This window comes from Triticum dicoccoides, chromosome 7A, assembly GCF_002162155.2.
Source record: "Triticum dicoccoides isolate Atlit2015 ecotype Zavitan chromosome 7A, WEW_v2.0, whole genome shotgun sequence".
Classification (NCBI taxonomy): Eukaryota; Viridiplantae; Streptophyta; class Magnoliopsida; order Poales; family Poaceae; genus Triticum; species Triticum dicoccoides.
Genome location: NC_041392.1, coordinates 3,029,710 through 3,054,006, shown reverse-complemented (window position 1 = coordinate 3,054,006; position 24,297 = coordinate 3,029,710). Strand labels below are relative to the sequence as shown.

Genomic DNA, 24,297 nt, shown 5'->3' with positions numbered 1-24,297 from the left:
ATGTGTATACAAGTCGACATTTATTTGAAGATAAGAAGAAAAAATAAGACGATGAAAATACACAGAAGAAGGAAGAAATGCCATATGGAATCTTCTAAAACCGGTCCGTAGAAGCTTCCCAAATCCGCTCCTAGGAAGCTACGGTACGCACACTATTGTGTGGTCACTTTTTTAAGAGTAAATTGCTGAAAACCACCACACTTGTGTCTATGGTACTTCAAAACCATCGATTTTGCGAAAACCCACAAAAGACCACCACTTCCTGTGGCAAGTGGATAACACAACGTACTAAACCAACTGTGAGCCGCGACTAATAGGAAAACTGACAATCCTAGCCCACATGTCAGAGCCACGTAGCGCGGACAAACGGCCACGGGCAGACAACAGTTACCCCCCCGTCTCGTTAAGCTCACTCCTTCCTTATTTTAGTTTCACTCCCTCGTTTTCCCCTTTTTTTTTCTATGCGCGAAGCTATGGCGAATGGTGGCGACGACGAGGTTGACATTGCTGGCAATGGCGGTTCATATCCGGGCGCGGTCGTGGTCGAAACCTTCTTGACGTCGACTTCGGGTCATCGTCAAAGGAGGACAGCCCGCCCTCGCCGTGCACCATGAGCTTCTCAACCATGATGGAGGGGCCAATGGGATTGTTGATATGGAGTGGCCTCCATCTTTAACTGCTCGCGTAGGAAGCAAGTATCAATCCGGCATCTTCGTTCCACGTGCAGCTTGGCCAATAGTGCTGTCATCTGTACGGCTACCAATTCCAACACTGCCAATACCACACACTTCCTTACAAACAAACATAGCCATCCTCTTTTGGCCGGTCCAGGCGATACATAGCACTCACGCTATATTTTCTAGAAAAAGAAACTGAGTTACCGTATATGGGATCAGGCCCCCTATTTCACGCTCAGCGAGCAAACGAACTTGAGACAATTCTTAGGCTGGTGGCACATGTGGTGGCTTACCTTTTTCTTTGCGGGTCATTTTTACCGACTCTTGGCGATCTATTTTTCGGTTTTGATCCATTCGTTTTTTAACTTCATTTTTTCCATGATAAATAAAAATATTTTAATCATATGAATATATTTTTGAAACATGCCTTAATATGTTTTTACAAACAGAAGATGTTTTTATTACATATGTGAACATATTTTTCCTGTTGCATTAACACTTTGAAAATTGCATGAATTCTTTTTGATATTGTATTCACTTTTTCAAAAAAAAACTGTCCATCATATATATGAAATTTGTCTAATGTTCATTAACTAAAAGGTCACCATGTATTTTAAAATATTCATCGGGTGATGTCAAACGCTCGCAACATATTTGAATAATATTCATTGAGTATATGAAAAATAAAAATCATGTACTTGTACATAACTAATAATCATCGAGTATTTAAACAAACATTATTTGCGAAAAGAAACACTCTATAAAAAACGTTCACTGTGTAGTAAATAGATGTGCACCATGTTGAGAATTGTTCATCTTGTGTTAACAAATAATTTGCCAATTTTAAAAATTCACAAATTACAAAAATATTATATATTTAAAAATATTTCTCAAAATTATATAATCATGTAGTTTAAAAAATTATCCAAAAACTGCACAGGGGGCGCTTTTGGTCAACCCCAGTAAGAGGGTGGCTGCTCGGTCTTGCAATAAGCAAGACACAATATTCTCAAGAAACAAACAAACAAGCTGATGAGGCCGTCGGCCCATGCCGTGGGTAACTGACTCGTACCGTTTTCTCTTTTGGTTTTGTTCCCTTTGCTTTGTCACTTAATTTTTCTCAACAAATGTGAATATTTTTTAAATTAGATGTGAAAAAATGTGAATTATTTGATTTTTTACAACACATGTGAACAAAATTTTCCAGTTGCAATATTTTCTAGTTGCATGAAAACTTTAGAAAATTCTGTGAACAAATTTTGTAATAATATTTACTTTTCTGAAAAAGTGTTCATCATATATTTTAAATTTATTCATTGTATATTAAGAAAAGGTTCACTATGTCTTTTAAAAAAATATTTGAATAATTATCACCAAGGATATGAAAAACAAAAATCATGTAAAAAACCTAATGTTCACCGAGTGTTTAAACCAACATTTTTTGAAAAGGTAAATATTTTATAAAGAAGTGTTTGTTGTGTAGTGAATAAATGACCACCATGTTGAGCAATGTCCATCATGTGTTAAAAATTAATTACGAAATTTCTAAACTGGAATTGCAAAATGTTTGTCTATTTGAAAATTTGTTGTAAAATTTAAACCTGATCATGTAGTATAAAAAATTGTCCATGAATTTTGAAAAAACTAAAAAGATACAAGATTTGTAAAGCATTCATAATTCTAAAAATGTTTGTGAAAATAGAATAAGGGGTAAAAGAAACAGAAAACAAAACTAGAAAGTGAAAACAGAAAAGGTGAATCTATGAACAGACCCCTCCACTCTTCGTCCGGTTGACTACAGCAAGTCAGCGACGGCATGACATGCCTAGTTTACAAGGACACATTTGGTGACCTACATAACCCTCAGCCAGGCCCGCTAAATGCAGCTATGCTCGGTATTGGGCTATTTGGTTAAATGCAAATACATTCGCTCAGAACGGCCGAGTCGACCATTTCCAAGGAGCCAACCCCGAGCGTTAATCTCGAGCGCAGGTGAGTCGCTCTGTCGGTACGTGTAGGTATGTTTCCTCTAATCACCTCCTTAATCTCCTTCATCCCTTCTACACAACCCTGCTTCGATTCGAGATAAGTTGACACGAAAAATATGCACCTCGATGTTCTGATGTCAGTCACCCGATCGGATCATAGTTTTGTTCACTCTATATGTTGAATTTCATGTTCAGATTTGCAGCCTTTTTAGGAAAAACAAATTAACAAATCCGTGGCACACGGTCGACCATTTGAAGTTCCCTTTGAGTAGCTTCACCTCACTGTTTGACACTACTTTCGTGTCGTGCATTTTCTGTTTCACAAATCATAGACGAGTATATTTACATTTGACTAGTATAGTGTAATGTGAATGTCACCCTCATAATATTCTTCACCCCTAATCTCAGTCACTAGTTTCTTCAAATCCAGACAACTATGCTTCAATTCGAGATAAGTTGTACACAAAAAGGATGCACATCGACGTTGTGGTTCCATTCATGCAATTGGTTTGTGATTTCACTGACGGTAAATGTTTTCATCTTGTGTTTATGTTTGAAGCTATTTTGGATGAATTTTGAAAAAATCATCGCGCACGGTCAACCGTTTGAATTTTTCTTTGACTAGTAGCTTCATCTCTCTGTTTTGCACGACTTTGTGTTGTATGTATTCTATTTCAATGGTCATAGACGAATATGTATACATCTTACTAGTCCCTTCTAATCTCTCCAGTGTACTGTACAACGGTTCTTCAAACTTGTGGGAGTGATGTCACGTGTGCGTGTGTGTGTGTTGTTCACGTGAATGTGTGTGTGTGTGTGCGCGCGCGCGCGTGTTGTTCATGTGAACGTGTGCATGTGTTGTTCATGCGAACGTGTGGGTGTGTTGGCACGTGTGCGTTCTACCATAACCCCTTTGTTCAAGTGTAATTGTTAACTCCTAATCACGATGCATGTATGCAATCAAACACTGCAGGGATATTGCTTTCGTGATGCAGGCAACCCATATGCATGGAACCAAATAACATGTGAACATTGTATTTTGTCATGTATCTCCTCAATCAGGCTCTACTTAGACTGGTCCGCTTTTTTCATGCAACCTCTAAAAATCGGTGCAGATAGGCAGCATTTTGCCCTTATTGGCTAAGCAGTCATCACAAAAAGCCAAGGGCGAGCAATCACTTCCACAACACGCGTGGAAGGTGTGGAAATACTATTTCGCTGGAGAGGCCAAGGGAGAAACCTTTTGACGCCATCTTGACTGGGACGAGTCGATGATAGGGAGCAGGGTGAAAATGCACAAAATTGGCCCTTTTCTGAAACTTCAACATGAAATGACCCCAGTCTGAAAATATTTTACAAAATGGCCCTTTTTTGCATGACTCTCAGGGCCGGGGCGCCATACTAGACAGCACGACGCCCTGGCCTAGGGCGCCATGGTTGTGACATGTAGCATGGTGCCCCGGGCTAGGATGCCATGCCAAATAGCACGGGGGCGTCATGCAAAACGGCCATTCTATGAAATATTTTTAGACTAGGGCCATTTTGTGTTCAAGTTTCGAAAAAGGATCAGTTTTGTTCATTTTCACCGGAGCAGAAGAGAAAGAAGAGTTTGCTGCATAGTTGCACTGATACCGACAACAGGGTATCACGCACAAATCTCCCTCTGTCGTTGCTGTAGGCATCATCCATCCATCCATGTTCGTAGCATGCATCCTCCTCCTCCTGAGTTACTTAATTATCAACGCTATAACAGCCGTGCACCGTCCTCCGCCGTCCGTTCCTACAGCTACCATCCAGCATGCATGCATGCATGTTAGGTTACCTCGCGTGAAACAAACCTGACCATTCTCGTGATGCCATCGATCCAATGGGTGCATGGCAAGATACTACTCCAGCTGTATGCAACATGCAATTAGCATGTGAGGTGTATCGTCGTGGCCTCCAAGGGGCAAGTTAAGATCCAAGAGACAGACATACGGTCGATTATTCCATGGAATTAAGCTATGATTAGTACTACTATGCAACATCGCTTGTTCTCTAGCGCGTGTTTATATATGCATCAAAAGTAAGGCCACCACTGAGATTTGTGTGGCTGGTGGCTGACCAGCGCTACCTATCGATTGAATATTGTGCACACACCTACATCTATCTATCTATCTATATCTATCTATCTATCTATCTATATCTATCTATCTATCTATCTATCTATCTATCTATCTATCAGGGCCGTACCTGAAAAAATGAAGGCCCGGTGCGAAATCAAATTATGGGCCCTTTGCATTTTTCACATTTTCTTACGTTCTCCATGTCATGACTCATACTTCCTCATCTGAATTGCCCCAAAAAAAAAGCTTCCTAAAACTGAAGGCACTGCAGAAACTAAAACTAAGAGACATACATCAACACTTAAGAACTGAGCATAGAGATAAAAGGAAATGAAAAAACCTTAGCTTCCAATCGCAGGCTACAGTTGATGCTGATCCACACAAGTTGTAGGCTGGCAACAAACAGCTAAGCTGTCGAGAGAAACACTGATATGCAGCCCTACCAATTTGAGATTTGAGAAGAACATAACACCAAATAAATAAAGGAGGACCGAGAGTGGAACAGTATCTATTCGATGTTCACTGCAATGGGTTATTTGGGTAAATTGCACAGAACTAGTAGAAGGGATTGGGAGTGGAACTTTACCTATTGGATGCTCATTGCAATGGATTATCTTGGGGAAATCGCAAAGAATTAACAGATGAGGGATTGGATGGAACCTTAACAAGGAGTGAAGGTTGATGAGGATTATGGACTAAAATCCGGATCAAGGAGTGAAGATTGATGAGGATTATGGACTAAAATCTGGATCAAGGAGTGAAGATTGATGAGGAGTAGAAGGGGCCATTGTCCCTAACTCCAAAGAAGCCGAAGATGAAGAGATAGAGAGCCATGCGTGAGAATCTCATAAAAGGAGAGAAAAAGGATCCATGCGTGGGGAGAGGCTGGAAAATTAATTCGTTCAAGTTCCCATGTAGTATTAGTTGGCTGAGTTAATTCACTGCCTTGAGATTAGAAACTGTCGATGCTTATACCTAACCTAATACTACCTGCAAATTAGTCCACTACTTCATTAATAATCTCACTGATTTGGGGGCCCTGTACAGGCGCACACCCTGCACAGGTGCCTGGTACGGGTCTGCTATCTATCTATCTATCTATCTATACCTATACTAATTAGGGACTTCCAAGAAATTCTCATGTTAATCAGTAATTACTAGCCGTTTATCTGGTGGGACCAAATTATTACGGTGTAGATCTATCTTCTCTATATATACCTATACTAATTAGGGACTTCCAAGAAATTCCATGTTAATCAGTAATTACTAGCCGTTTATCTGGTGGGACCAAATTATTACGGTGTAGATCTATCTTCTGAATTTTCCAGTCAATAAAAAAAATCCCACAAAATAATAGAAATTAGAAAAAAAAATACTTATCGTCCATCTGTTGCGATCAATTTATAATGGTCGAGATTTAATTACCCCGAGCGATCCTAACTAATAAGATATCCTAAAAATACTGATCGTCCATGTGCTACAACCAGATTTAGTACGGTGCCTTTGAGGTGCCCAACGTAATATCCACAAACTCTTATTTTGCACCAAGCGAGCTATCCTAACTAATCTATCCTACTTTAAATTACCAGCCGTATATTCCACGGCCCTCCACCAACCTCCTTGCCAAGCTCAATCTCAATGGCGTGATCTCAGGGACGAGGCCCGCTCACGGGTTCCCAAGCTTCATACACAGCATGTATAAGGATGAGTTCATCTTGACGTACGCCATCAAGGAGACGGAGCGCATGGCGGTTGTGATCCTCAACAACTTCTGCGACCTCATCGAAGGGGATGAGGTGGGGGAGACCAGGGAAGTGCTCTTGAGGTCTACACGGTCTGCCGCGCTCACCTTTATTCGTGCCATGCTCGACGAGTACTACGGGTAGCCTGAATCTGTGTAAGGAGCAGGGAGGCGAGGAGTGCCTCAAGTGGCTCCACGGCAAGGATACCTCCTCCGTCGTGTAACTTTGGAATCACCGTCGTCATGATCAGCGTGCTGATCGTGGAGTACATGCGAGGGCCGGCCAAGAGCGGCAAGCAATTCGTGGAAGCTGACTACATCTTCCTAAATCTTCACTGTGTTTTTTTTCCTTTTTGAGTTTCCTCTGCAAAGTGCGTGTATGGAGTCCTTTCCCCAAGCATGCTCTACAACTCCATGTAGGTACTAACGAGTACAGTGCATTTTGTTTAGTTCTCTTTGCACATATTTTTTATAATAGTGTATCATCTGGAGATCTATTAACATGTTTATTCAGAAGCAAATACCAGCAGCTCCTGGAGTACGTCTGTACGTGTTGGGGCTGGCCAACAGCGGCAGGCAGTTCATGGATAATTTGACTATTTCTTTCTAAATTTCCTCTGTATTTTTTCTTTTCAGTTTCCTCTGCTCATTGTGTGCATGGATTCCTTTCACACCCCAAGCATGTTGTACAACTCCATGTAGCAGGTACTATACCAGCACGATGCATTTTCTTTGTTCTCTTTTCACATATTTTTTTATAATAGTGTTTCATTTGGAGATATATTAACATGTGTATTCTGAAACGGACGCCGCAAATTGTGGCACTAATTGAAGTGTAATAGCAAAAGACCAAAGTTCATATATCATGATTCCATGAACTGTTGCTTCATCTCTGTACGCGCATATTGGGCTGCCACTTTTTTCCTCACGCATATGGCCAACATAGGTATCGATTGTTCTTCTCCCGTACAGCATGGCTGTAGTACGCCGCCGCCGCGAAGGCATGCAATACCACATGGAAGTTGTGTCACCGATCCATCTGATTACCTACCTTATGACTTCCTACCATCACAAGATTCCTGCTGTAATGATTAACGGCTGTTTAAAGTTGTGATTAATACCCAGGTCTGTTTGCGTCTCCACTCAATGTCACCGGCTTTCTATTTCCTACCTTTTGTGATTTTTCATTGGATTTTCATAATCACAGTGATTAGATCGACTAGGTCACAGCAAGGTCCATCGGAGGTAAGCCATGTAGATCGAAGTGAAAAAGTAGGACAATGGAAATTGCAAGCAAGCGCTACACGAAGAAAGCAAGGAGAGCAGACGAGCCGCCGACTAACGATCTTTCCAAAGCCTTTGTTTCTCTTTGAGATAAAGTCATCCTCCTATACACGGGAATAAGAAGCTGGCTAATGAGGTATACCTGAACTTCATTGGCACACCACCAGCCTGGACGATGTGCAGCGGTAAGCATGCAACTGAGGGGAAAAGGAAACATCGAGCAATGGCAACGTTGTAGTCACAGAGTAGTCCTGTTGCATATATAAGAAGTCAATTGGGTTAATGCGGAACTTGCCTATGAAGAAAATCACACTTCGACAAGGTTTCAGTTGAATTCAAAGCAGTGATTCAATATTTCAATTTGAAGTACGTAAATAAGAATGCATGCAAGCAGGAGAGGAGTAGCCCATGTTTAATTATGTAGTTGTGATTGATCGCAGGCAGCAAGGAAGGTAAATATGGTCTGCAAGCAGCAGGATGATGTTTATTTCTCAGTTCGTGATGATAATAAAACAGAGTGTTTGATGCAATTTTTAGTGCTTGCTATTCATCTAAATAATGTACTCGGGTCAAGTTCAGTTTTTATTAATGTTAATACATATGATGTATATTGCCTATCTCGACAACTGCGGAAGGATTAGAACAGAGGTGATGTTTAGGTATTTAATTACTTAGTTATGTACTAACCTACTGATTACTACATATATCTGAACTACCACGTCAAGTTACTATCTATAATTTAATAATTGAAAGTACTATGATCTTATATTTTATTTACTACATATAAGAGTAATTTGGTGCGTCGGGTTCTAGTAAACACTAAAGGATATATAATTTAATATTCTTCAAAAAAAATGTTTCTTTGTTTTATTTGTTTCCAAGTTGTTTGCAGAGGCAATTGGAACCTCTCACATTTTTGGTAATCACTAACCACGAGGTAAATACAATTAGGAGGGAGCACATAAAGATATCAATATAACATAGTTGCTCCATTTCTATCTAAATCTTTTTGAATATGGTAGCGCTTATACGGATGATCAAAATACAAATTTATCTCTATTAATTATACATCACAGTTATTTAAGTTAGATAACAATTTTAAGTGGGCTCGATTGCTTTATGCAATTTCTGTATAATATATTTATATTTCACATGAGATCTCGGTCCCTGATTTGCAGTAGCATTAATCGATCTTGAATTAGGTGTAACTATATCAAAATCTTATGTTTGTAAAATGACAATTCATATTTAATTAGATGATTTAGACATGTCAGTAAAAACTCCTTATTAAAGAAAATGAGGATATCCATTTAAAGTCTGAGCAATATGAATTGGAGGAGACGTTCTTCAACATGTAGTGAATTAGATTTGTACCATAACGTAAACCAAAAGTAGTTCTCACGGAGAAAAATATTTATTTTCCATTTTTAATAATAAATATTATATACACTAACACTATAAATATAAAATCATCAATTTGTACAGTTGACCAAATGTTGCATATAGAAAATTTTGCACATATTTTTTAAAACAACATGGCAGCTCATCTATTACATGTGAACTCGCAAAATTCATAGATAAAAATATGAAATAGGACAATGTATAATGTTACACTTTTGGATTCAAACAAAAAAATTCCATACAAACTATACACTAGCCCGTGCGAATGCACGGGTTGACGACTAGTCTTAATAAACAACCTACTCCCTCCATTTCAAAATAAGTGTTTTAAACTTAATACAATTTTATACTAAAGCTAGTATAAAGTTAAGACAATTATTTGAGACGGAGGGAATATATCGATGGTTTGCCCTCATTGGTCGCCGAATCCACAGACCTCTCTGGTTCATGCATGCAGGCATGTACTCCCTCCGTTCCTAAATAGTTGTCTTTCTAGAGATTTTAACAAGTGACTACATACGGATGTATATAGACATATTTTAAAGTATAGATTCATTCATTTTGCTTCGTATGTAGTCACTTGTTGAAATCTCTAGAAAGACAAGTATTTAGGAACGGAGGGAGTAGCTATCATCCAACCAATGTTGGGCCTCCGATCCGACTCAATGCGTGCACAAATGCAGATAGAGAGCCAGTGTCTTCTTCTACCAACGTAGAAACACAAATTCACTAACTCTCTTAATAATTCAGATGCAATAGTAGCCTGTGGGGGTGTCCATCCAATCATCCAAGGGGGCAGGCGTACGTCCGTCCGTCCTGTACTTCTGTTGAGAAAACAGAGGCTACTACGTAGTGGGACTAGGTGGCCACTGGCAACCATCATTTGTTCTGTAGCTCGTGTTTTCTTGCATCAAAGGAAAGGTCACCACTGTGATCGTTGCCGAGATTTTGTGGCCAGTGGCCGACCGACCAGCGATCCCGGTCCATGGAATATACTCCTACTTGTGGTGCCATCATATCATGGATCTATGTCTGTACACGCCTACATCTTAAACAAATGACATAGGGTTTAATTACCTCATTGGTGGCTGAATATGGGCCTACCATGATCCCCTTCCCTGATTGTTGGGCGTACACATTTTCTAATTGGTGCTTTTCACTGTCTGTCTTCATGGAGATTGCTATTTTTCAAAAACTCAAAATGAAACTTTAGAAGTGCCAAAACAAATATTTGTATATTTCTTTGCTGATTTGCTGGTTCTCGTCTAGACGATAATTTACTGATTTGCAACATGTAGACGAGAATTAACTAAATCTTACCTAGCTACTGCGTCATCTGATTTTTATGAAGAGATTCGTATGTATTTTGTCATTTTGCTTTTTATTTGATTGATCCATGTATTTTTTATTTCTTTTGTGACTTTTCATTTTCGTCTCTTTTTAAGCCCTGCACAACAGCAGTTGCACGCCAGTTGTGCATTTCCTACAATAATATGTACAATACAAAAGTGAAGAAATAAAAATAATAGGAGGAAACAATAAAAGTGAAAGAAGGGAAAGGGGGAAAGGAAAGAATAAAAAAATCTTATGCCGAGGCCATTTCTGGCGAAGTTTACATAAACCTCGTCTAGATGAGAGCTATTTGCACACTATTATATACTCCCTTCGATTCCAGATTATAATGTGCATCAATGTTCATGCAAATAAAATGTATGTATGTTTTGACTAGAATTGTAGAATAAATATCAACATCCACAATATTAAATAAATAAAATACAGAAATAATGTTCATGATGGATTCAATGACACAAATTTTGTAAAATAGATATTAATATTTTTCATTCTAAAACTCAGTCAAACATGCATAAGTTTAATTTTTGGAAAAAACTAATACACGTTCTTTTTTGGAATGAAGGGGCTACTGATTTGGAAACTTTAGAAATGAAATGTCATATTTGCACCCTCCTTGGCCTTGGCGTCACTGCTGATGTGTCCTAAACAGGTAAGGATTGAGTGCCATGTCAGACACCTGTAAACTAAGTTAGCGGTTCTCGGTTTGTTCTACTCTCAATCCTGGATGGAAAAAAACTCACATGGGGCGTCGAGATTGTCGTTTACCACAATAACCGAAAAAATTAGGTAGTTACCTGATGATTTTTTAAGAATTTTGAACTGGTATAAAATTCATCAAAAATTTTGTCAAAATTGATGTGAATTCAGAAGTTTGGAATTTTTCGCTTGGTAATGTGATTTCTCGTGGGGTACTGGGATTTGCGGTTATTGCCCAGTAACCGATTTTTTTGCTCCGTACCAAAAACCTTCGTCAAGGGACCTTGCGCCTAAGCGTGACTAAGTTGGCTCTCGGGCTCCATAGACCTTGACATTTGTTTAAAAAAAATTCAGATTTCAAAGATCTAAAGAAAGTTGATATGCATATACATCCTTGGAAGTTTCAAAAATTTCCCAAAAGGGGGAACATATTCGGAACCACTCATAATGTTTCCATGTCAAAGAGAAAAATTGGGATTCTAGAAACATGTCTTCTGAACATTCAAAAGAAAAGTTTTCCGAAAGATAGAAATGGGAGCATGGGAGTACATAATGTATGAGAGCACCTGATATTCTTCAGTTAGTTCATGTACACATTCAATATTTCCCTCTCTCATAATTTATTTTATGGCGCCTCATAAAAAATATAAGTTGTAAAATGTACATACCAACAACTATGCCACGACAGTTGAATACACACTTGGAGCATCTCGAATATATGATGCAAAATAAGCCAAGTGCCCAAAAACTATCATTTAGGGCATTTGGACTCAAACAACAGTGATGCCCTATCTCTATATTGTGCTGCAAAAAATAGGGTAGCCCCATATTTTACCCCCAAGTGTTGTAACTATACAGCAGTCGCACCGCTGTTGCAAAACAAAATTTGTGCCGTGCGCAGCCCAACTGCCAACAAGAAAGTTCTTGATTATGACCGCCACCCCGCCTCCCCGTGACCGCCATCATCAACCGGACCACCTTGGACGGCATCTCTGATACGATCGATGCTCCCATCGGCCTCACAACTCATCCTTCGGTGGTTCCCCCGCCACCAAGCCTAAGCCTCTTGGAGGCCACCAACAATTTTTTGCGGCTCCATGAGTTGTCATTCGTGGCTGGAGGTGATGCGTCGGGGCATGTCGCCACTCCCAAGAGCAAGCCCCCCCCCCCCTCTTCGCCAGCCACAAGGCAGTGCCAGCGTGAAGGGGTTGTCGTGGGATCCCGCGTAGGATGCCTCACGCTCGAAGAAAGCGAGGGTTGTGGTGACGGCTGATGCGATCAAGTGGTGCACCCCTCCTACTTCCATCTTGCCCCTGTCCTTGGAGAATGAGTCGCTTTCACCTGTCGCCATGACCACCAGTGTGCACAACATGTTCGACGAGATGTCTCAAAGATATATAATCCCCCCCCCCCTTATTTTTTCTATCTTTGTCACAAAATTTACATGTTGAATGCAATTTTGACGTGATTTGTGGCATGGGGGTGCCACCTATGATCGATCGACCGTTTCTCTTTGACATTGATGGTCCACAATATGTACGGATTGTCAAAAGTGGTCGGCGTGCTTCACACATGTTAAGTGCATGAACCCGAGTGGTACAAATGTGGATGACATGGTGATTGTTTTCTCAAATTCATCATTTGTTTTCTTCGTGACTTGTATGTATAGGTGGCTAACTCGTTTCCTTAATGTTGGTATGTAGCTGAACCATGCTCAAGGTCTGTTGAAGGGAAGAGGGAAAAAGGTTCATCAAGGAAAGACAAACCAGTCACTTTTCATCATTGTTGGATGAAGCTGGAACATGAGAAGAAGTGGAAGAACAGTGGCACACATATGAAGATCCTAGGAAGAATTTGAAGAGCTCCATTGGAGATGTAACAGTAGATGATGTTGATGATGAAGATGCATCAAGTGGTGAGGAAGGAAAATAGAAGCCGCACTCCCAACTCCATTGCTCCTACGAGTAGGCCCGGTGGAAGAATCGGTGCCAAAGAAAAGGGCACGGAAGATGAAGACAACGATATGAAGAAATCATTGGACGCCATCACGAATGCAAGAAAAGAAATGGCTGAGCAGTGGAAGGCGGCGACTGAGGATAGGAGGGCTGCAGCCCAGGATAGGTTGGCGGAGGCCGAGAAGAGGAAGCTGGCGGTGAAGGAGCTGAATGTTGCAGCCAAGGACGGGAAGGTGGCGGTGAAGGAGAGGAAGGTGACCATGGAAGAAATAATCCAAGTAATGGAACAATAGCAAAAGTTAATGTTCATGGACACAAGTGGTCTCAGTTAGAAGAAAAAAGCATATGTTGAGCTTTGTCATGACCAATGTTGGCGATGAAGTCGATGGGCATGATGGGAGGATTCTTGGGAGGAGGCATTCGTGCCATGGGTGGCGGCATGGGAGGATACATGAGTGTCATGGGAGGTGGCATAGGAGGAGGCATGGGTTGGCAAGAGTCATGGGTGCCATGGGACGCGGCATGGGAGGAGGTATGGGTGCCATGGGTGGTTCCATGGGAAGTGTCTCGGGTGCCAATGTTGCGAATGAACAAGAAACAAACCATGGATATGAAAGCACAAGTGATGGCAATGGAGGCAAAGAAATTTGACTGGCTATGCATTTTTCTATGATTATGGTGTGTTTGTATGAACTATGCTTTTGTATGTGTTTGTGTTGCACTATGCTATCTTCAAATTCGAATTTGATATGTGGATTTGAAGTAAAATTTGATATGATGTTCATATGTGTGCTAATCTTGCAAAGTTTAAGTTGTATCTATATCTCATGTTTTATTTCAATATGTATGCAATTGTGTGGAGAATAAAAACATAGTTGGTGCCCTATTTTACACCATCTGCTACAACGAAAATCATCCTGGTGTCGTATTTTACATCATCTGATATGGCAAAAGAAATCTAGTGCCCTAAAACCTACTTTTTGGTCCCTAAAAACTTTTATTTCAAAACAGAGGCAAAAGATTTGACTCATCTATTAATTAAGTACAACAATTTCTCACATAATTAGTATAAAGTCAGGCAATAATTGTCGCAAACTGCTGAGCGGCACGCATAGGATACCCTCCCCCCCTCCCAACACACACACTTCTCCAAAGAGGGACTCATTGAGACAGCACACGGGCGTCATCGTCATTACTTCTCCCCTAGAAGGCATCATCGACATCCCTTGACCAAACCCATACTATAGATATCATGTGGAGTCAAATGAAGATCCACGCCAAAAAAATGAAGATCCATGCCAGAACTGAGCGAAATGCGACAGGACAGTGTAGGTTCGTCTTTGATGGATAATTTCGAAGGAGAACTACGCAAGACTGGTGCCACGAAAGATCACCGAACGAACCATCTCACCTCACAGCAAAACGATGAAGAAGCACCGACATCTGCCGCAAACAACAACACCTCGCGGAGACCACCTGTTACCAAAATCCACCATGAGGCGCCAGATCCATCAAGGCGAGCCGTCGTGCCCTGTCGAGCACCATGCCGGTGAGTGACAAGGGAGCGCTGCTCAAAGCCAAGAACCACCATGGATCCAGGTTGTAACCAAACATCTAAATGGCCGGTGCGCCCCATGCACGCCACCGCAACCAATGCAAATCAAATCCATTTTACCCGCAGCATGGCGGCACTCTTCCTTGCCGGGCCGGACCACCGAGCCGCGCAACCCAAGCTGCAGCTCCACCCCATGCCACTGCGCGACCGCTCGACACCAGATCCGCAACATCCGAGCCCGTTGTGCGTCCGCGTCGCTCACCTGCGACTTGCCCTCGCCGCGTTGCGCCAGTTCCATGGTGACTGGGCGCCTACACGCCTGTGTCATGCATCTGTGAAGCACCCCTGTCGTGCTTCCATGCATGACTGCATGCCACCTGACACCACTCTACTGCCAAGAGCAGCCGCCGTTGCGCCCCCCAGCGTCGACGCCGTCCAGAATTTGCCCGGCGGTGCCCTCTAGTGGTGGCAAGGGGAGGGAAGCATGTGTGGAGAGGAGGCCGCTACTGATCTGGGCTCTGGCCAAGCCACTCCTGGGAGAGCGAAGCAGGGGTCCTAAGTTTAGCTTTTGTAGTGCCTTATTATGCATCATCTAAGTGGGGGTCCTAAGTTTAGCTTCTGTAGTGCCTTATAAAATGGTAATGCTATTCATCGAACGTTCACTGGGGGAGTATGTCAATCCTTCAGAGTATGTTGACATACTCCCGACAACATTTTTTACAGCAATTTACGTTGTCATTAGTATGTCAATTCCGTCAGGCGAACACATCAATTTTTTAAGTGAATCCTTTTTTGCCAGAATTTGCCATGTATCTTTAAAAGTACCATGCATGTTCAGAAGAAATTTCCACAAAAAACTTCGCATTTTCCATCCCCCAGTGAACGTTCGCTGGTTAAGCAGGTTCCAATAAAAAAACCTCAACTCATTTGGAAAAGAAAATAATTGCCAAACGTATTTAGGTGAGCAGCGCCTCATAGGAATCTTCCTCACTTGATGCCATGACTGAAGCATCTCCGTGGCAAGCTACAGAATAATTAGCATCTCCGTTGTTGATGTTGCTTTCATCCATGGGCTCCTCCTCCTCCCTACCAACCTTAGCCTCTCCGCTGTCCCTGTTGCTTTCATCGATGGGCTCCTCCCCCTTCCCCACCGACCTCTGTTGTTCATGGAGCCATCGTCCATGGAGCCATGGTCTCGAGCTCAATCATGCCGATGCAGTGTCTTCTTCTCTACCGATCCAGTAGAGAAGCAAATCGACCGAACGTCATATAATTATAAACAAAATGTAATTAGCATGTGGGAATATACTTGTGCTGCTATCATGGGCCTATATATGCTTGTACACGCCTATACATCTTTAAAAAATGTAGTATGTATCGTTTAATTACCTCATTGGTGGTTGAAGGGCCTACCATGACAGCCCCCCTTCCCGGTTTGTTGGATGTATACAATTTCTTTGTTGTTGAGAAAAGGGCGTATACATTTTCTGGTTTATATAGTGTAAGTGCATCTCCAACGTTATCATTAAAAGACACATAGGTTCTGTCCGCGGACATGTCCGGATGCATCTGCGGACAGTGATATGGAAGCCAGCCATCCAACCCTATCCATCAATCGCCCGGACACATTTCAAATGGAATTTGAACAAATCGGACAAATTTCATGCAAACCGGGCGATTTTCATTTAAATCACACCGAATTCATGACATTGTTGACATATTTCATTAAACAGAAACGAACGTGGCATTTTTTAAATATAGCAAAACCTAGTCTACATCTTCGCCGTCAATGGAGGCGCCCGTGTTCCACTTCCTGTCTTCCCCATTTCTAACGAGCTCAACGTTCACGAGGTTCGAGAAGTGAAGCTGCAGGTCGCTGGGAGGGTAACAGTAGGACATGGGATATAGGATGTGCCAACGTTGTATCCCATCTCCGACTCTTCCTTGCCGGAGTCTGCCGTGTGGACGTCACTAGTGAGGTGAAGACCATGGTCCACATGGATGGGCCGGCCTCATGATCTTCGCAGCCCGACGCGGACGACGGAGAGTTGCCCACGTTCCCATCCACGATCACCCGCACCACCTCTACGTCAGCCTCCGCCACGACCATGTTGGAGTGAGCGTTGCACGCAGCCTCGTACAGTGCTCGTTGTTGCTCGACGAACTTTGAGTCCTCCATGACCATGTCCTTCAAGGCCTCGCTCGTGAACTCGCCGTGGATTTGCCCCTCTGCTAGCCGGTGATGCGTAAGGAGGGCGAGGTCTTAGCATTGGTCTTCCCGCGCCAGCCAGAACGACGACACCGACCCCTCCTCCGGCATGACGTCATTGAAGTGCGCATGCGCCTACTCCATGGTGAAGTCAGCATGGAAGTCGTCGGACACCTCCTCCATCATCTGGTCCGAACGCCTGCATACCTCCCCCTGGTTTGTGTCTGATTTGCAAGAAAACGGACACAGGATGCGTCCGCAAATAAATTGGGATCCGTGTTGGATGGCAAACTACATCCGGAAACCTCGGTCCAGACGTTCGTGGCCGTTTTGACGGTCCGCATTGGAAATGCTCTAAGGTTCGCCGTTCCACTCTGGATATATTTAAAAACTAAAAACTGTATCTTTGAAGGTTCCAACATTCCAAAAAAGAATGATAGTATATTTTTATTTATTATATCTATCAAATTTGACACTTGCAACTGGAAAGAATAAGGGGATTTGTTAGGTGCAGGCATTTGCTTTATATGTGTGCGGGTACTATTGACATTGTTTGCGTGTCGTTTTCTATTGGTTAGATAAACCTTAATTCTTAACCGAGGAAAGTATTACATGTTACTATAGTACATCAATCTTTCTCTTAGGGGCAATCCCAACACTATCACAAGTAGCAACATTTTGTGTTGTTCTCCCTCCTACAGACGTTGTCGTGCAGCTTAGGTTTTATAGGGCGTAACGTGGTATTGTACTCAATTCTTCCCATGCTCTCTTTCGGTAGCGTAGTGTGCGGCCTGCGTGATCCGGCTATCATGGATCAGAGTTGTACGAGAGCTACCTCATCATCTTTGTATCGTTTGACTAAATACTTTGTTCGGTTGTTGCTTTACGTATAAAACGAGGAGAAAGCTTGGTTCAGAGATGATATGCTCGGCCGTGCCACAGTCGAGTCAGCGTCGGCCACTATGTGACCCCGTGGACCGCACACGTGTACGGTGTGCTGTGAAACGAAGGAAGCGAAAGCCCAGTCAGCCAGCATGCGCGCGACGAGTGAGCTCACGGGCTCCGTCGACTCCATTCCATGGCTGTGCTTCCTCTGCTTTACCGTGGCTGCATTATTGTTGCTGATTTTGTTTGGATCTCTCGGCATTGTGCTGCTCCACATGTGCCGCTGCTACGTGATTGGAGCACGCACGCACTGAATCTCGCCAGTTTAATCCCGGTTGGTGGCCGTCGGCATGTATCCGATGGGTACGAAAAGTAACCATGGCCCATCACATGTGGTTTTTTTTAACTCTGCACATTCTGTTTATTTGGTGTGTTTTTTAACAAGTACAGACGCAAACGCTTATATGTACGTGCATATACTCACTCCTATGAACGTTTACATACACACTCTACCTTTATGAGCACCTCTGAGAAGACTGAGCCGGCATATCAACTTGAGATTTTACGAAGTCATCATAGGAACCTCGTAGTCGACGGGAACGTCTCCTTCCACTGAACGCGCATCGCCGGAAATCCTGAAATAAATTCAGCATAGATGAGCACCAGAACTTAAACCCTGGTGGGCTGAGGATGCCAGTGTTCTTTTAATCATCCAACCACATGTTGGTCCGCTTATATGGTGTTTTTTAGTTTCTATGGTACTGATATTTTAATAAATACGGTGTGAAGATTATATGATTTGATTGTAATATATAAGGGATGAAACTAAAACTGGAAGACTTTGTAGAAAAGAAATCAATGTACTTGATCATAACCTCTTCGACAAAATCTTATGTGACGACAAAATCGGGAAATAGACCCACGCTATCGTCCACCCATTCTCCCGCGGTGGCTTATTGCCCTGACTATAGGATTGTCCAGCACTACAATGGTAGCTCTTCGGACGGGCCAACAGAGAGCACGATGTGGTGGCGGTCGGCTTTTGCATCTACACGCACTCCCTTCTACAAACAACCATTGTTTCCTTCTTAACAAACTCGGCGATAATCTTTGGGACACACAATCTGCAAAAGGCAGGTGAGTTGGCAAATCCTATAAAAGAAACATTAGGTTTATACCCTAAAAATAAAATAAAAAAGAAATGCTCTAGAAAGTCGTCATTTTTGAAAGCATGGAACTTGCTTTTGAACACATGGCATAAAAGTTGGTTTCTTTCCTTGACTAAAAGCCAATGTGATCTTGTCGTCATCTTGTTTCTAAATTTACTTTTTCAATTTTGTTGAATCACGTCTAGATATGCTCTAAGTATTGCCAGGAGCAATCCCTTCTCATTATCATTAACACAAGAACAAAGAGCATGTGTGCAACTAATCTAAGCGTGAGGTGTTTCCACCATTAAAATTCTCATCTTTACACCCAAACCCCAGCTATAAACCTCCCTCTTGTCATAAAAAAATAGCTGAAGTACTGTATAAAATCTCCCTCGCTCCCCCACTGAACCCACCATCCACCCATCCGTCGGTGAGAGTGAACCCACCAAATTCCCACGGGATTCTCCTGGCGAGCGGCCCGGCGGCGCCATGGAGTCGTCACGCGGCATCCTCATCCCCGGCACGCCGCCGCTGCCCTACGCGTACGAGCCGCTGCCCTCCTCCTCCGCCGACGCCAACGGCCAGGAGGACCGGCGGATCACCGGCGGCGTGAGGTGGCGCGCGTGGGCCGCCGTGCTGGCCGTGGGGGCGCTCGTCGTCGCCGCCGCGGTCTTTGGGGCCAGCAGGGTCGACCGAGACGCGGTGGCCTCCTCCGTACCGGCTACAGCGGAACATGGCGTGCTGGAGAAGGCGTCCGGGCCATACTCCGCCAGCGGCGGCTTCCCGTGGAGCAACGCCATGCTGCAGTGGCAGCGCACCGGCTACCATTTCCAGCCGGAGAAGAACTACCAGAACGGTACCGTCCCAGTTCATTCTCCGTTCGATTAAATTTTCAGATTCAGACTCCGTTATGTTTTCTCCGGCGTGGTTACTTTGATTCAGAAACTGACCTCGTTGCCTTTGCTTCCTGTTTGCTCGCCGGCGGCGGCATTCTCCGGCGACATCCGTGCAGATCCCAACGGTTAGTTACTAACAAATCCTCCCAATCGAGTATTCCTATTCAGAAGTTTTGTGACCTGTGCGGAATATATTATCTGAGATTCAGACAGAGTTTCTAATTGCACCCGGATGAACAGTGCTTTTAAAAAAAAGTTCTAAAAACAACAAATGTTTTCTATGAACATAGATAAATGTTTTACCTCCATACGAAATTTCGTGGTGCATTTTTTTGTCAGGCCTCCATAAATATCCTTTCATCAAGAAAATTTTCATGTCGATGTTTATCACAAAAAAGAACTGTTTTTTGTTTTTTTATATATTTTTTGGATTTTAATGTTCATCCGGATGCATATAAGCTCAGGATTAGAAGAGCACTTTCGCTTAAATGCACTGTCCACTGCAGGTCCGGTGTACTACAAAGGATGGTACCACTTCTTCTACCAGCACAATCCGGGGGGCACCGGGTGGGGCAACATCTCATGGGGCCATGCCGTGTCGCGGGACATGGTCCACTGGCGTCACCTACCGCTCGCCATGGTGCCCGAGCACTGGTACGACATCGAGGGTGTCCTCACCGGATCCATCACCGTGCTCCCCGATAGCAGGGTCATCCTGCTCTACACAGGAAACACCGAGACGTTCGCGCAGGTGACCTGCCTCGCGGAGGCCGCCGACCCAAGCGACCCCCTCCTCCGCGAGTGGGTCAAGCACCCCGCCAACCCCGTCGTGTACCCGCCCCCTGGCATCGGCATGAAGGACTACCGCGACCCCACCACGGCGTGGTTCGACAACTCCGACAACACGTGGCGCATCATCATTGGCTCCAAGAATGATACCGACCACTCCGGCATTGTATTCACGTACAAGACCAAGGACTTCGTCAGCTACGAGATGATACCGGGGTACCTGTACCGCGGCCCCGCCGGCACCGGCATGTACGAGTGCATCGACCTGTACGCCGTTGGCGGTGGCCGCAAGGCCAGCGACATGTACAACTCGACCGCCAAGGATGTGTTGTACGTGCTCAAGGAGAGCAGCGACGATGACCGGCGCGACTATTACGCGCTCGGGAGGTTCGACGCAGCGGCCAACACATGGACGCCGATCGACACCGAGCAGGAACTCGGCGTCGCGCTGCGGTACGACTATGGCAGGTACGACGCGTCCAAGTCCTTCTACGACCCCGTGAAGCAGCGGCGGATCGTCTGGGGGTACGTTGTCGAGACCGACTCCTGGAGCGCCGACGCCGCCAAGGGGTGGGCCAACCTCCAGGTAACCATCATGGACATGACTGTTTTACCTTACAATTATCACTATTGGTCGGTCATTTGCTGCACCGTTGATTTTGCATGCTGGATGTGGTAGATGCTTGTTGGGCCAGTAACAACAGTGCGTGCAGCACTACTCCGACTCTCGACATTGAGTGTGTATGCTGTGCATGCAGTCGATTCCGAGAACGGTGGAGCTTGACGAGAAGACCCGGACGAACCTCATCCAATGGCCGGTGGAGGAGCTCGATACCCTCCGCATCAACACCACCGATTTCAGCGGTATCACTGTCGGTGCCGGATCCGTCGTCTCCCTCCCCCTCCACCAGACCTCCCAACTCGACATCGAGGCATCCTTCCGCATCAACGCCTCCGCCATTGAGGCCCTCAATGAGGTTGACGTCGGCTACAACTGCACCCTGACCAGCGGCGCCGCCACCCGCGGCGCGCTCGGCCCCTTCGGCATTCTTGTCCTCGCCAATGTCGCCCTGACAGAACGGACGGCGGTGTACTTTTATGTGTCCAAGGGACTGGATGGTGGTCTTCGGACGCACTTCTGCCACGATGAGTTGCGGTCGACACATGCTACCGATGTGGCGAAGGAGGTAGTTGGTAGCACGGTACCGGTGCTCGATGGCGAGGATTTTTCCGTTAGGGTGCTCGTGGACCACTCCATCGTGCAGAGCTTCGTGATGGGCGGGAGGATGACGGCGACATCAAGGGCCTACCCCACGGAGGCCATTTACGCGGCGGCGGGGGTCTACCTGTTCAACAATGCCACCGGCGCCAGCATCACCGCTGAGAAGCTCGTCGTGCACGACATGGATTCGTCGTACAACCGGATATTCACAGACGAAGACTTGTTAGTCCTTGATTAGACTAATCATCACTTACAGTAAGTTATGGACTGTTTGCTCGGTCGGTGGCTTCCTTTTCTCTTGGACAGACGACAGTGGTCGAGCACCAGCTAGTCTACCTATCATCTTGATTTATGTTCCTGGTCCTGGTTTTGGTTTTAGTAAGATGAATTAGATGATGTTGGTCACTTGTAAATCAGTTGCGGGTGAATTAAAAGGGCATGGATGCCTGCCACCAAATATAAGTGACTATTTCAAGTTCAAGTTGTTTAATTTCTTATTCATTTTATATGCAATCCTTGTATTCTGTATTTTTGGAGAAAGCAATCACGGTGTATTTCAGAAGGAAAACACGTCAAACAATAGAAAGTAGACTCCCACCACACATGCATCCCTACTCTCCACTTTAACCTTTTTAACTTTATGCATCTGACCGCACTTTTTCTTCCTAAGCAGCCGCCTCATGACCGTCCCTTTCAATTCATCCATGGGCTCCTCCTCTCCCTCCCCACCAACCCCACAGTTACAGACAGAAGATACCTCTGTCGTCCATGGAGCCATCGTCCAGGGAGGGTCTCCAGCTCAATCATGTTCATGCAGATGCAGTGCTGCATGCAACTGGCACCGGGTCGATCGCACGCGTGTTGCATGCAGTAGGTTTCTCTTCTCTGTAAAATCGCCACGCGGAACATCGCGTCTACTGCAGCGCGTGTTTATATATGCATGCAACAAACAAACGTGCGAGCACATATCTACGAGTAGATGTTTCAAATTTAAACTGAAAAAAGCACATATATATTTGCACCCACGTCTTGGCCTCGGCGTCGTAAATTGGGAAGGGAGTAAGCTGAGTAGTCTAGTCAGCACAAGTCGACCATCTTCTCCGTAGGGTGATGCGTCCACGACCGGCTCACTGTTTGCAGCAAGCGGCTCCATCGTCGACGCCGGCATTTCCAAAAAGGTCGAAAAAGACATCTTGGAAAGCTTCAATGAAATAACCAAAAGTTTCACTGTCAATCAGAAAAGAGAAAGAAAAAGAGAACGTGCCCGTTTCACTGTCAATCAGAAAAGAAAAGAAGAAAAAAACGTGCGATGTGCTCGGCCGAGGCGACCCGAGTCAGCATCCGCCACCACGCGACCCCGTGGACCGCACACGTGTACGGTGGCTCACCCGGAGCAGGGGCGAGAGCGACGGAGCAGCTCCTCCTCCCTCCCTGGCAGCCAGCATGGTGACGGGCGAGCTCACGGCCTCCGTCGATCCCGTTCCATGGCTGGCTTCTCCCGTCTACTGTAGCTGCACTATCAGTTTGCTGTTCTACTGCTGTTGCTTCACTGGAGGTGGAGGACCAGAAGGAATCTCGCCATTTGATTCGATTCCGGGTGGCTGCTGAGTGGCCGTCGACATGCATCGACGATGGGTACGAAAAGCGTGTCTGCCTTTTCGCCAGCAAGTGTCCCGATCACGGTCATGTGATGATGCCATGATGGTGCATCGCTTTCATGGCCAGCTACTGCCTTGAGAGTCCCATCAAGTTTTGTTTGCGTGTGAGCCATAAAAAAGCCTCACTGATTTATCAACATCAGGAGTACAATCAAATTTAAGGCAGTTCATTGTCCAAAAAACAATTTAAGACAGTTCACAAGTGCCTTAAGGGATGCTTGTTTCGCACATAAATAAGCCGATACGTTAGTTAATTCTCTGTCACATGAGCATTTTTGTTATTCCCAAGTGTATGATACCGTTCAAGATACCACCACTACGGCTAGCCTAAAGCATCTCCAACACATAAACCTGGGCAGCATCTCCAACACGTAAAACTGGGCATTCTCCGGCCGGGCTTGGTTAGGGCCGGCCTTTGTAAAGCCTGACCTCGAAAACCCAAACCAGAGCCCATCCCGGCCCAACCTAGTGCTTTTTTTATTAAAATAATGACTGTTTGGGATATTTCATATATATATATATATATATATATATATATATATATATATATATATATATATATATTGTATCTACATTTCTAATAAAATAGTGATATATGCCATGTTCGGGCTTATTATAGGGATTTCTGAACGGGCTTCACGCAAAAAATGAGCCCGAGCCCATCCCGGCCCGACCCAGTGCCTTTTTTATTAAAATAATGATTGTCTAGGATATTTCAAATATATATATTAC

The 24,297-nt window shown here is 44.2% G+C and overlaps 1 protein-coding gene across 1 annotated transcript; it reads left to right on the top strand.

Annotated features, from left to right (window-relative positions):
• Positions 1-19,285: 19,285 nt before the first annotated feature.
• LOC119329074 (sucrose:sucrose 1-fructosyltransferase-like) lies at positions 19,286-22,408 on the top strand. The gene is made up of 4 exons (XM_037602057.1): positions 19,286-19,856; positions 20,013-20,021; positions 20,403-21,271; positions 21,444-22,408. The coding sequence occupies exons 1-4, from the start codon at positions 19,490-19,492 to the stop codon at positions 22,143-22,145; spliced, it is 1,947 nt and encodes a 648-aa protein (XP_037457954.1). The 5' UTR covers positions 19,286-19,489; the 3' UTR covers positions 22,146-22,408.
• Positions 22,409-24,297: the final 1,889 nt, after the last annotated feature.